This window comes from Ambystoma mexicanum, chromosome 2q (assembly GCF_040938575.1).
Source record: "Ambystoma mexicanum isolate Mex_15411 chromosome 2q, UKY_AmexF1_1, whole genome shotgun sequence".
NCBI classification, from domain to species: Eukaryota; Metazoa; Chordata; class Amphibia; order Caudata; family Ambystomatidae; genus Ambystoma; species Ambystoma mexicanum.
In genome coordinates this window covers 775,533,156-775,546,395 of record NC_090924.1, presented here as the reverse complement: position 1 = coordinate 775,546,395, position 13,240 = coordinate 775,533,156, and the positions used below count along the sequence as shown (strand labels likewise).

Sequence of the window (13,240 nt, the reverse complement as noted above, 5' to 3'; positions counted from 1 at the left end):
CACCACCCTTCATGACATGACCAATACATCTCCCCAGATGCCCGTAGCTTGTGGCCATTGTGCGGCAAGCCATTCTTGAACTGTTTGCAAGGGGAGGTATACATCAGGTATGAGGTAGATGCATGATGACATAATACCCCTTAACATATTCACAGTGCGCATGGATGTTGCAAGTCCTGGTTGATGAAAGGGAACGGATGCATTGTGCATAGAGCCTTTTACAAACTAAGAGCTCAATATCTTCAGGCTAAATTCTGTCCCTACGTCCCATCCAGAGCACTTCAGTCTTTATCGCCTCTGACGATTCAAGTCCCCCGGATATAATATTCCTGCATATGCGGATGCGCTTTCTCTGTTGCTGCAGCGAAAGCTTGGAATTCCCTTCCATTTGCCCTCTGGAATTTGGATTACTTTCTCTCTTCCCGTCGTGCCCTGAAGAGACTCCTGTTCTAAAATTGTGGTTCTACTTTTTGTTGGGCAGCTATGGATCCCCTAGCGCCAAGATTCCTCTGTACGGCTGCTGCGCTCAACACGTTTTATAAACATAACATTTTCTGTTCCACTTTTGGTTGCTTCCTCTGGGTCCAAGTAGTTCACCTCCTCCTGGCATTTCCACTTCTATTATGTCATCTCAAGCCCAGGCTTAAATGTCCTCTTTGGTGCCTGCTTTTTCTGACTCCATAGCAGAAACTGCCCAGTGCAGGATTTAAGGTGTCTTGGAGTTACAGTTGTTCACGCACTGGCCAATCGGCCTCAGCGTGGTCCAGCGGGAGCCGGAGGCAGGGATTGCAAAACTAGTGGCCATCACACAAGGTAAAGTACTCAATGCGTCTTTTTAATGAGTTGAAATCTTCAGCACCATTGTGCAGTTTGGTTCTGCGTCAGCATGTTACAATCGATGGGGATCATCAGAAGACGCTGAAGTGACATTGATCTCGAAATAGAAGTGCCCGCTCTGACTCCTGCCATCAAACTAATGTCGGAAACTAATGTTAGGACATTGGCGTGCAGAACATCATGGGTACCTCTACATGTATGACAGGAATAGTGCAACAGGAACACTGCTGCTGGCCTCCTTTTTACTTTGGAAGTAAACAACTTCTAATGAAGTGGGCAAACTAGTAGATGGTAGTAAACATCCCAAGCTTCAGTAATACATTTATTTTTACTGTTATTTGTTGCACTGTACAATATACACAACTGACTTCATGACTGAACAAATTCTGTTTGTCCGTTGACATATTTAAGTAGTATACCACACAGCTTACACTGGTATCTGCAGCTGGCTGAGGAGTGGGCAGTTGTACCATGTACCGCCAAATGTGTGCTGTCTGGTCTCCAGATGCTGCAAATCAAAAGAAAAGAAAATCCACTAGTACATGTTTCATAAACGACTGCTGATGTCGCTAACCTTTTGTTTCTGTGTGTTTAAATCGATTACAATAGCACTTATTTTTTGGCAACAACTCACACAAAATGGCAGGGCAATAGCAATAACAATTCAGTTTTTCTTGGAAAGTATAAAAAAACCTATGATGAACAACGATATCCATTTTAACAACAATACATGGACTCAAAAGAAATATCTTTAAATTGCTTTAGCTTAACCTCATGAGGTAGAACAGATTTATGCTCTCTTGTAAATCACCTAGTTTAACCATCTAGAAGAATATCTTTGGATACTTGTCTGCTTAACCAGGTTAAATCCTAAATGTGGTGGTTCTCAAAAGCTTTTGCATACATTATTAGCATTCATGAAAGCAGCCATTTGGAAAGTGGGTACTGGTCGAGAAATGTTTGGAGTTTATTATGCAGAGGTGTGCCCTGTTGGGGTGGTCCATAGTCTCAATGGGAAAGAAGGGTTCCCGTTGTGCGGGCCATATTATTTATTTATTTACCCACATTTGTAGAGTGCACAGCAGCCCGTGGGCATCATGGAGCTTGTTACAGTGGAGATTGTATCTTAGTTACATACAGAAGAATACAGACAGAATGCGAGGAGTACATAATGTGCATAGTAGAGGAAGTAAGAAACAATAATGGGTATAATAGGGTGTACAGTTAGTTGAATAATGTGGTTTTGAGATTTTTTCGGAAGGCACATAGAGATGTTGCGGCACAGAGCAGTAAGGAGCGTGTTCCATAGATTAGGGGCGAGATAAGGGAAGCTTATTCCACCTGCCTTAGCCTTTCTGATGCAGTACCGTAGGTTTGTTGGTGTGGCAAAGTCTAGTAGGCCTTGTTGAGTGTGCTCTGGATAGTGTGTCTGATAGGTATGAGGGTGCTTCGAGGTTGATGCATTTGTGGGTGGTTGTGAGTATTTTGAATGTAATGCACTCCTTGACAGAGAGCCAATGAACCGTCTTTCTTGATTTTGTGATGTGGTCTCTTCAGGGAATACTGAGTGCTGCTCTGAGTGCGTTTTTTTGGGTGGTTTGGAGTCTAGTTAGGTTTTTCTGGGAGGTGCCAGCTAGGAATGCATTGCAGTAATCCAACTTGGCTCCTATAGTTGCTCTGCCAATGGATGGGCAGTTTTCCTTGGTTAGAAATGGTTTGATAGCATTAATAAGTTTAGTGCTAAGTGCAGAGGCAGAGACAATGGCGCTGACTTGTTTGTCCACGGATAGTGTCGCATCAATGTGGACTCCTAGGGTTTTAACAGAGGATAGGACTGGGATGACACAGTTGTCTATATGGAAGTTGGAGTATCGCGAGTCGAGGTTAGCTACAATAGACTTTTGATCAAGAATGAGGATTTCTGTCTTATCCCCGTTGAGGCAAAGGCCATTAGTGGCCATCCATGCTTGGATGGTGGAATAGATTAGGTGTAAGGTAGTGGTGTCTTGGTGATAGCTGCCTGTAAGAGGAAGGAGCCCTTGGGTGTCATCAGCATAATTTGTATATGCTAATCAAAGTGTGGCTTAGTAAAAAGATTGTAGAGGGTAGGGGCAGTGCAGGACCCCTGAGGGACACCACAGTGAATGATGGTGGGTTCTGCATTTGCTGTATTGGAGGACACTTTCATAACACTATCTTCAAGGAAGGAGGTGACCCAAGTTTCTGCATGACTGGAGAAGTGAGCAGCCTGCGTGAGATGATTGGTGAGGGTGTTGTGATCAACCAGATCAAACGCCGCTGAGAGATCTAAGAGGAGGAGGAGGAGGGCAGGCTTGCCCTTGTCCAGAATGTGGGCGATTTGGTTTTTTAAGTCTAATAAAGCGGTTTCAGTTCTGTGCCCTTTGCGAAAGCACGACTGTCTCTTACCTAAGATTGAGTTAGTTTCAAGGTACAGTTGAATTTGCCTGTGGGCGGCCTTGTCAAGTATTTTAAGGAGAAACGGGACAGTCGGTATGGGTCGGTATTTATATTGGTGACTGGGGTAGACGCGATGTCAAAGTGCTTCTCCTGGGATTCCCATTTTCTTGAATCATGAAGGAATGACAATGTGCGACCAACACAGACATTGAAACTTCTGTCATGTTAACTTGCACCGGCACACTCACAAAAGGGCATCCAAAAATAACATATATGCTTGCACCCACCATTGCAGAGATTTCACCACCCTCTGACATGGCCACGACATCTCCCCAGATGCTCGTAGTTTGTGGACATTGTGTGGTAAGCCATTCTTCCAACTGTTTGCATGTGGAGGCATGCATCGGGTATAAGGTAGGTGAATGATGACATAATACCCCTTAACATATTCACATTGCGCATAAATGTTGCAAGTCCCGGTTCATGAACGGGAACTTGTGCCATAAACGCTTGTACTTTTTTTTACAAGAAGAGAAAGGCTAACTCCTTCCTAGTGTTTTGTTCAACTCCATGTCATTTGCCAAATGCTGCATTTGCTACTTCGCCCCCTGATCTCAGCCGTGTCTAGGCTACTCTTGCAACTGCCCTTCTTTTAATATACCTTGTACCTGACCATGTAGAGCTTCAGGCATCCACTTTATCAGAGCCTTAATATGATCCCACAGTTATCTACTGTATCAAAAGGCTGTTGCGTTGGGTAGCCGAAAGCTATGACACCATGGTGGCCATCTAGCATCCGATATTGAAAGTTATTTTACTTTCCTTATGTGGTGGAACATTGAGCTAGACCTACTAGAGGTAGGAAATTGAAGTGTCAACTTAATTTGCCTGAACAGAATATAAAAGAGAAGTGTAGGATACCATTAGCTTAGGATCATCCTAAGTCTCATCAAGGAAGTCCTTTCCCTGCTCCTGCTATTGTGTTTTGATTGCAAACCTACTGGATGCCTTTTTATAGATTTCTACATAGGTGCATTGATCTTATGTTGGGGGAGTTAGAAGTAGGTGGTTCAAGGGTGACTGGGGAATCCATATGGTATTCATGTGGCTACTAATGAGCTCTATTTTCTTGATGTTCACCCTCTGACTCAGTATCATGTACTAATCCACCAATCAGAACTTGAGAGCTGGCCCTTAAGATAATTCAATGAAAAATGGCATTTTCTATTCTCCCTTTCCTCCCTCTTGAGTCAACAACTGGCCTTTAGCCATAGACTTTTGGAATGCTTGAGACTGCCAAGGAGAATCCTCTGGTTGTGACTGCTTCTATAGGCATTCCTCCTCTTCCTCCCCATTCCTCTACCTACTCTTCCCATTGATAGTATTCAACCTCCTCCAAATTTCCTGTGTGTAATTTGTTAGAAATTGATTAGTGTGCAGGAGTAAAAAGGCATAAGCATAAAGCCAGTATGAAGGCAGAGTATTTTGGCACTGAAGATATGTTGTGATTTTGTATGCATCTAGTGTAGATAATGACAATGGGATGAGTGTTACTGTTAGTGTTATTTTGTGTATAAGTGCTACATTTTAAATTCATGCACATGTGTCAACATAATGACATGAAATAAATCTTCTCTCAGGCGAGGAGGAAGAAGAGGAAGAAGATCTGTGACGTCGCTTCTTCAATTTTTTAGATGAAGAGGAGGAAGATTTCCTTGAGCGACTCTTCGACCGCCTCAACTCTCCCGAGCCTTTTTGCAGACTCAAAAGACGCCTCTCCCACCGCTAGCTTACCTTGGCGTTTGTTAAGGAGAATTCTCTCTTTAGGCTGAATTTCCTAACCTAGGGAGTCCCCCAGCAGCTTTGCTGGATTTCTGGAGTTTGTTTTTTCCTCCTGCCAAGAGTGAGACTCTTTTTTTTCCTCCCACTCTTGGACATGATTATGGAATTCCTTTGACTGGTAATGTGTTTTATGGGCTATGGGGTCCTTTACTCCATAGGGTCTGTGTTTTTCCTATGTGTGTTACACAGCACCCTCCGTGCAGTAACACAGGGGTGTCATACCAGGGCATGTAAAGTCACCATTGGCTTTACTAGTCCCAAATTATTAACAGAAACCAGTACAAACCATCATATTGTGGAGGTACAGGTCAGGGCAATTCGATTGCCCCGGGGTCTGTTAGTCGAGGGGGCACGTCTCCGTCCCCCCTGATCGAGTTTTGGCTGGTGGCAGTGGAAACTACTTTTTATATTCGACCGCAAATATTTTCCTATGGTATTTTCCCATTGTTCGAGACTACCAACTTTAATTATTTAATTCTCATAGCCTCGAACATACCGCCGGTTTATTTAATTAATATTAATTCGCCAGTTGGTATTTTTTGCCAAGACTCGATTCTAAAATGGCGTTTGTGTTCTCTTCTGTGACTCCAACCCAAGTCGAGCCCTTTGTTCCACTTTTTGGCGGGCTTCTCCACAGAAGCCTCCAAAAGTGGTGCCACTCTGTCTGGGTACCACAGGGGGTGCGGGAGGGGGTTTAGGCACCCTGGACTTAGTTGCCTAGGCAACTCAAGTCGCACTCCGTCCTGATTGGCCCAAGTGGTGAGCCGGCCGGCTCACCACTTAGCATGTTTGAGTGACAGCTAGGCTGAGTGAATGGGGGTTTTCTGCATAAAAGCAGGGCTTTGGGGAATGGAACTTCAGAAGTCGCCACAGGACCTGAGAATCCATCAAGGGAGAAGCTGAGGCGACCTACCATGACGACACCACCGGTGCAGCCCTGCAGAACCGACTCACCACTTCCCGACGACAGAGAAGATCTCCCGGCGGGAGAGGCTTCTTCCCCTGACTGGTGGTCACAATCAGTTTACCTTCTACCTTCCTTCGCACCCCAGCCCGGTTTGTGGTCGAACTGCCCGTGCCAAGCACCCCGGCGGCCAGATAGCCACTCACCACTGAACCGCGAATCACTGTACCGCTCCTTGTACCTGAGAAACTCTGCGGCTGGTTTCTTCCCTGGCAGTGCAATGGACTCCTGTCTTCCTCCACGACTAGATCCCTCTTCCCCCGGACGAAGCACTGACTTGCACCCGCTGCCAGGAACAACTGCCCCCGCTGGAGTATTCTCACCACTTTAAGGTACCATGTCCGCCAGGCCTCCCTTTCTAAAGATTGCTACAAGGTAATAATAACCCCTTAACCTTCTGGACTGGGCTGGCCGCCTTGACCCTCTAACTGGTCCCTTTCTTTGGTCCAACTCCTTTTTGAACCTTTACAAGACTCTTGTTCACTGCAAACGTGTGACCTTGGACACATTTCGTTTGGATCCTATGAAAGTGGATCCGGCCGCTTGAACTCTAACTTCACGGTTTTACTTTGCCTTTCCCTCTTGTTATGTTCTGATAAAAGTGTTGGGATCTGTTTTCAACTTGTTCTCTGCTCTACTCTCTTTTTAAAACGAACTATTAGAGTGCCATCTAAGTTAAGCGCTCACCGCTGTCTTAAAATAAGTGGGGCTTTACTTAAGACTGGTCTAATATTCTTTTAAGGGAGTGTATATCTTTTAGTGACCGTGTTTTTGAATTGCTTAGTATTAGTGCCTGTGTGTTTTTCTAGATGTGGTTTTAAATAAATAATTATATCTCTTTTACACCAAGCCCTGGTCAGCGTTTACTTGTTCTACTGTGTTCTCTTGACCTATTGTGAATCTCTGTATACTGCCTAATTCTTCTTGAGGGAAGTCTGACTGCTCAGCCACAGCTACCAAGTGAATCTGTGTGGTACAGACTGCTACCAAGTGGGTTTACTGCCAAACACCTGTAGTCCTAAATCTTTTGCAGTGGTCCCAGAGGGAACTGCACAGGTTTCTGCCTAACAGCGTTCCTTAAGAGCCTTACTCAACATTGCCTGACACAAACCGCACTCGTTGACCCAACGGTCAGGGCTGAGGCACCAAAGGCAGTTGTGGTGAGGATCGGTAATGGCCATTTTCCTTCCACACTTCAGACATTTCCTAAAACCAGTCTTGGGTGTAGTAGGAGTTGAAGATGAAGACATATTTTCAATGAAAGAACTGATGCGCCGTTTCAAAACACGAAGCAGAAGCTTGGAAAAACGGAACCAAGACCAACGGGCACGGCTCGAGCCTTTTATACAACGGATGACGTAGACACTCGACGGCGGCCCTCGAGGGACTACTACGCGGCCTCGAGCACAGCGCCCTCTGGCGAAAACTTTTCCAAAGAAGCAACAAAGCTGGCAGACTATATCTATATCTAAGATGAGGAATACATGGGAGGACACAATCCATTCGAAAGGAGATTCGCGGATGGAGCAGCCACTGTGCAGGAGTGTGGCAGTCTTGAGCACACATGCACCAACATATATACACAGGAGTATTCAGGGAAATGTGTTTGGGACAATTGGGCAGCAAAGGGTACATGGTGAATCAGTAGACCGCGAGTCTCTCATAGTTGGGGTTTGCGTAGGCCACAAAAACCTGACGTGGGGGCGAGATAAACTCTGTGCAAGCTAGGAAGCTGGTTGAAGGCTGGGAGAAGGCAGCTTACAGCATTCAGGCAGCTGCAATAGCATCAAATGAACAGTACCGGCCAGGCAAGGGTTTTACTATTGAGTGCTATTGTGGAAATGAGATGTAATCTTTCTAAGTACATGGGCGTTGTTATCCAGTGATCGGGGAAGTGCGGCCACTTGGTAGGGTTGTCTTGGGGTTAGGTAATGAACCCGGTGCAAGGGGTGCTTAAGGGCAGAGTTGACAAATGATTTATGGGATTCGATCGGGTTCTCAGCAATGACCAGGATAGCCATGCGTGCTGAAATGATAGTCATATAGATTAGGGTGAAAAGAGGACGCCAGCAAGTCTGGGCAGATAGAATTCTTATTGTCAGTTCAAAGGGAACTTGTTTCTTTCTCTCCCTCCTCATATTGTTTAAGTGTCCTTGCAAAACCATGTGCATCACAACCGGGGTTAGAGGTCCTTGACCAGATGGAACTTGTAATGAATTAGGCTTGTTGTGTATGAATATGTAACTATGCGATGACTTCAAGAGCAACTATGGAAATATCCCAAAAAGGGTTTTGTTATGTATATGAGCTAATGTAAATGTACAGCGAAAGCGGATGGTGGTTAAGTAAATGTATCAAATGAGAGCATGAGAACTGTGGGGTATTAGATTGCTTTGTATAGGGTTGACAAATTATGTTTGGGGGATGACTTTGTAACAAAATATGTGAGCGTGTGTTAACTGTTGCAATAACGCATATAATGTGAAATCCTTGTGTGGTTTGGGGAGAATCTGGTTAGTTTGGCCTCTAAAGAGTCATTTAGCCCCTCCCAGACATTTGTACAGTAAAATTGTATTTCGGACAAACGTGCACTTACTTCTTGAGAGGTGGGCCTATTTGTGAGTACAGACATCGGAGGTCCACCCACACAGCCCGCTTCCAGATGCCCATCACTTTGATATGAGATTAATGGTGTACTCCTAAAGATATGTCTGCAGAATGGTGCCAAATTGCACCACAGATACACACAGTGTGAGATGAGCATCATTGGAAGCTTCACGACTAGAGCGACTTTGCCTATATGTTCAACCAACATGTCCCCAAGCCACGAGGATTACTGAATTCATTCCAATGTGCGCAACAGAGTGGAAAATGGTTGTGTAACTGCGAATCTGCAATGAGATAAAACCATCCAAAATAGACTTGATTTATGTAACATGCTCAACCCCTTGTTTGAGATATAATCTTCTTTCAGATTATTGGCTTGTTAGAAACCCCACAACACAGTATGCACTAGCACTTTATCGGTTAGGACAATAGTAACACAAAAACCTATCCTTCAACAACAAAATGATTTTGCAAACCGTGTCGATGAAATATGTGAAAACATCATTGTTCCAACACTAATAGCAAAGGTGTGCAGAACACTATCACGTTCCTTTACCTTATATTCACCAAAGGAAAGCTATCATAGAAAAACACACACTATGACGAATCTAGCAACATCATCACTGATTCTCTGGAGCAAAGCTTCTCCTACATGGTCAGGGAAAGGCAGAAGCTCCCCGACATTGTCCCTGAGGCTGGTTATCTGCGGGAGGACCACATAGGGGAAGAAACTCCAGGGAGTCAAGAGAATGCTAGAATTAACAACCCTTCAGTTGTAACACATAGTAAAACCCAAGGGCTTACACCACAGTCCTGTACAACTTATTGTAATGTGGATGCTAAATTCCCAGGCTTTCTTAGCTAACAATATTATGCACCCCCTTGCCCCCTTTCTAGTACTGAAATGAGGAAGTGGGAGACATGGAGGGAGAAAGGGAGAGTGGGAGGGAGAGAGAGAGGGAAGAGAGATTGCCACTGATTCAGACTTGTTCTGACACTGTTTGGGACACTGGAGGAGAGCAGAGTGCGGAGCACAGCTCAGAAGCCAAAAGAGATGGCTTGCAGCAAAGACAAGCCGGGAGAGGTTTGCTGCGTCCCTGTCACTTTCAGCGGGAGATGGCAGACACAGTGGGAAGCCAGTGGGAACAAAGCGAAGGCTTTGCTGGTCAATGGGCGAGAAGCAGAGGTTGGAGAAGCGCGACGAACGCAGAGTAACACTGGTAAGCCCAGGGAGAGCACATGGGTTACCGGGGCACTCCAGGGCTAATACTTTATGCCGGCTTTAACGCGAGAGAGAGCAAACAGAGAAGGTCATATAATTAATACAGAGATTAACATAGTGAAAAGCTTAAGAGAAGGCAATATAATTGATACAGACACGAACACTGCGAAACACCTAAGTGAAAGCAATACACTTGAGACACACATTGCAAAGAGCCTGCGAGAAGGCAATATAATTGATACCAATATGAACATTGTGAAAAGCCTAAGTGAAGACAATAGAATTGGTAAAGAACCAAACATTGTTGAAAACCCAGGTAAAGACAGTAGAATTGAGGCAAAGCTTGCAAAGAAATGGTCAGTGACCCAGGACTGGAGAAGTGTTGTTTCTAGTGTACAAGAAAGAGTGAAAAGAAAGCGAGTTAGCCCTGACAGGATAGTGAACTATGCAAACAGTGAGTCTGGGACACGCACCCAAATAAGAACATTTTGACACCCAGGTAGGAGAGTAAGCTAGCGTTGAAAGAAGAAGTGAGCGAATAGGTTAAGAACCCCACCTTGAAAGTATGGAACACTGATCAAAGGGAGCACCCATAACACTTTGTAAGGATAAACTACAATATCCTGGAAGGAGAGTATACCAGGGAGAGAAGAAGAACAAAGGAAAGCTCAGGGGTCAGAACCCCTTTTTGGAATCGTCAAACAGTCATAAAATGGTAAAGGGAGAAACCAGATCCCTTTAAGGATAAATGCAATTCAAAAGAACTGTATATTGTGGAGAAGATTCAAGGGAAGAGGGTCCATTGGAGAAATTGGAACTGTGACAATGAAAGGAAACAGAAGGAGACAAAAGAAATCCCTGCTTCTTTTGAGTAAAAAGACAAGGGATTCAAGGATGGAAACGTTCTTCCCTTTTAAACTCTGAGTGGATAGTGGATACAAATTTCAGGGAGTCATCTCCTTCCGAAACATTGGAACATTATTGTCATGATCCACAGAACAGGCCCCTTTTGGACCTCATGGTCCTTGTCACAACGGGGCTTGCACTCCTTGATACTCTCAACATGGCCGTCTAACGTGCAACATCTTCCTTGTCCTTACGTCAGACGTAGCGTATTGACAAATAGGCCGCGGGCCCGCGCATCTCAATGCTACTGCAAGCAGCGACTAGACATGTGCTCTGTAGTTCACTACACTGTTGTCTTTGTTCCTGGACCTCCTAATTCCATTCCCATTACCCTCTTCCTTCCTCCTTGTTTCCCAGACTCGTGTGCTGAGTGCTTACCTTCTTCGTTCCTGGATCCCGGAGTGTCTGAATCCTGGATCTCTGAACGCACGCTGGAGCCAGAAGAGGCTCACGCAGGCTTATACAAGACCAGGTCCATGCGTAAGAAGACACTGCCCAAGAAATCCTGCAAGAATCGCTCCCAGGTGAGAAAGGGGGAATTCCGTGACAATTATTGCCTTTACCAGAAATGCCGGATAAATTGTGAGAGACCAGAGGTAACATAGTGGAAGGAAGAATCTCCTTTACCTCGTGGAACATTATTCTTTACCGTTTCTACACTTTAGAACGTTATGTTTGAAACTTCAAGAATAGGCTATACGTTTATAGCTCAGAGAAATCCCCTTTTTCATCTTGTATTTAGTTTAGGGTTTTGGACACAGGACAGAGGACGCTTTATTAATATCCTGACACAGACGCTGTTTAGTTTTGTTGAGGCAGAGAAACCCCTAGTAGAGTTTGGGACAGACAGGATTACCCAACCCCTCTTATACAACAAAGCTCTAAAACAAACATCTAACATGCCACTGTGTCCGAGGCTTACTCTTGATCCCTTACAACCCTCATATGGAACAAGGACTGAAACAACAAGGCTGCATGTTTATTGGCTATGGCCAAAAATATGGCATAATAAAATGCAATACACTAAATGTTGACAAAGAGATCACTTTATATTCAAACTCCTGTCTTTTAGCAATTTAATTGAGAATAATTTTACCAGCGCGTAAAAAAAAACAAAGCATAGTGCAATATGGTCAACCGAGTTTCCTCACCTCCTATACATTGAACCTTGTACATTCATGGACTCACAATAACTGGCAACAACCCTCAATAAAGAGATGGAGACAATATAGAGGCTACACTTTTGGTCTGGGTTTAAAAAAAAAAGGCTAATGGGAGATGGGGCAGTGGGTCAGATATGCATATAGATATCCCTTCATTCTGTTCACCTGACACCAAGCTGGAAGCCACCACTCAGTGGCACCCTCAGGCTGTTGTCTATGCAGCCTTGCTTCTTGACTTGGAAGGGCACTCTTCTGACACCCAGGGGTTTCTCTAGCAAGTTTGGTTAGCATAACCCTTCCAGACACAACTGTTAACACCTTTGGGTATGAAGAACAGGCCTCTTTTTAGCAAGTCTGTCTTAAGATATAAAGTTGGGTCTTGAATGACACTAGAATCCACAGAATAAGGGCGGGGGACAGAACCACGGTTTTCCACATGTCATCTTTTTTCAGGCGCTCAACAGGGTTAAGCCCGGATTCTGGATGCTCTACATCAGGGATAGAGTCTGATTTGAGTGGGTTGATGTGGGAAACTCTGCAAGCTGCAATGGTTCGAAGCTCAAAGAAGTGGCAATGTGCATATCCACACATTTCTAAGGCTCGATTGCAGACATGAGGCAATTAATCTTCAGCGACGAGCAGACTCAACTGGATCAAATCATACACGGTGGTTCCACATCGTCAATCGGTCCGAAGATGCTGGGGAACAGACAGGTGATGTTGAGTCAGCGGCTTGAAGGTGCTCAAAGCAGTTCAAAAACATTGAATGCCAAAAGCAGCTCCCTGGAAACCTCGCAAAAGCTCAAAGGGTCTCAAATGCACTAGAACCAGCTTGCAGCAGTTCAAAGATGCAGAGATACAGAAACCGCTTCCTTTGATCATGGGGTGCTGTGAGGCCTTGTCCAGGGTTCGTGAGGAAGGAGGAAGACCTTCTAACCTTCACAGACAGGAAGCATGTCTGCTATCCAGGAGTGGTGTGCCACCAATGATCTCTGCCTTAATGCCAATAAGACTGAGATTCTCCTTATCGGCACACCTGCTCCCTCCTTTCCTGTCACTCTGGCCGGCCTCTCTTGGCCCTTCTCCTGCTCCCACCTGTGAGGCTAAAAACCTCAGGGTCATCATCGACTCCACACTTTCCTTCTCTCGTCACATCTCGGACGTCTCTAAGAAGTCACGCTACCAGCTGCAACTCCTCAGAGGTATTCTTCCTATCGTCTCCTTCCCCCATAAACTCACTGTCTCCAGAGCTCTGGTTCTCCATCTGCATGCCTCCACTCT

The 13,240-nt window shown here is 44.9% G+C and overlaps 1 protein-coding gene across 8 annotated transcripts in view; it reads right to left on the bottom strand.

Moving 5' to 3' along the window:
* The window catches only part of WDR37 (WD repeat domain 37), a 2,160,746-nt gene that overhangs the window by 1,107,938 nt on the left and 1,039,568 nt on the right, over positions 1–13,240 (bottom strand). For all 8 annotated transcript variants that reach the window (XM_069648008.1, XM_069648012.1, XM_069648013.1 and 5 more), the window contains one exon: positions 1,269–1,345. In XM_069648008.1, coding sequence (XP_069504109.1) covers positions 1,269–1,345 — 77 coding nt within the window. The remainder of the gene's footprint in view (positions 1–1,268; positions 1,346–13,240) is intronic.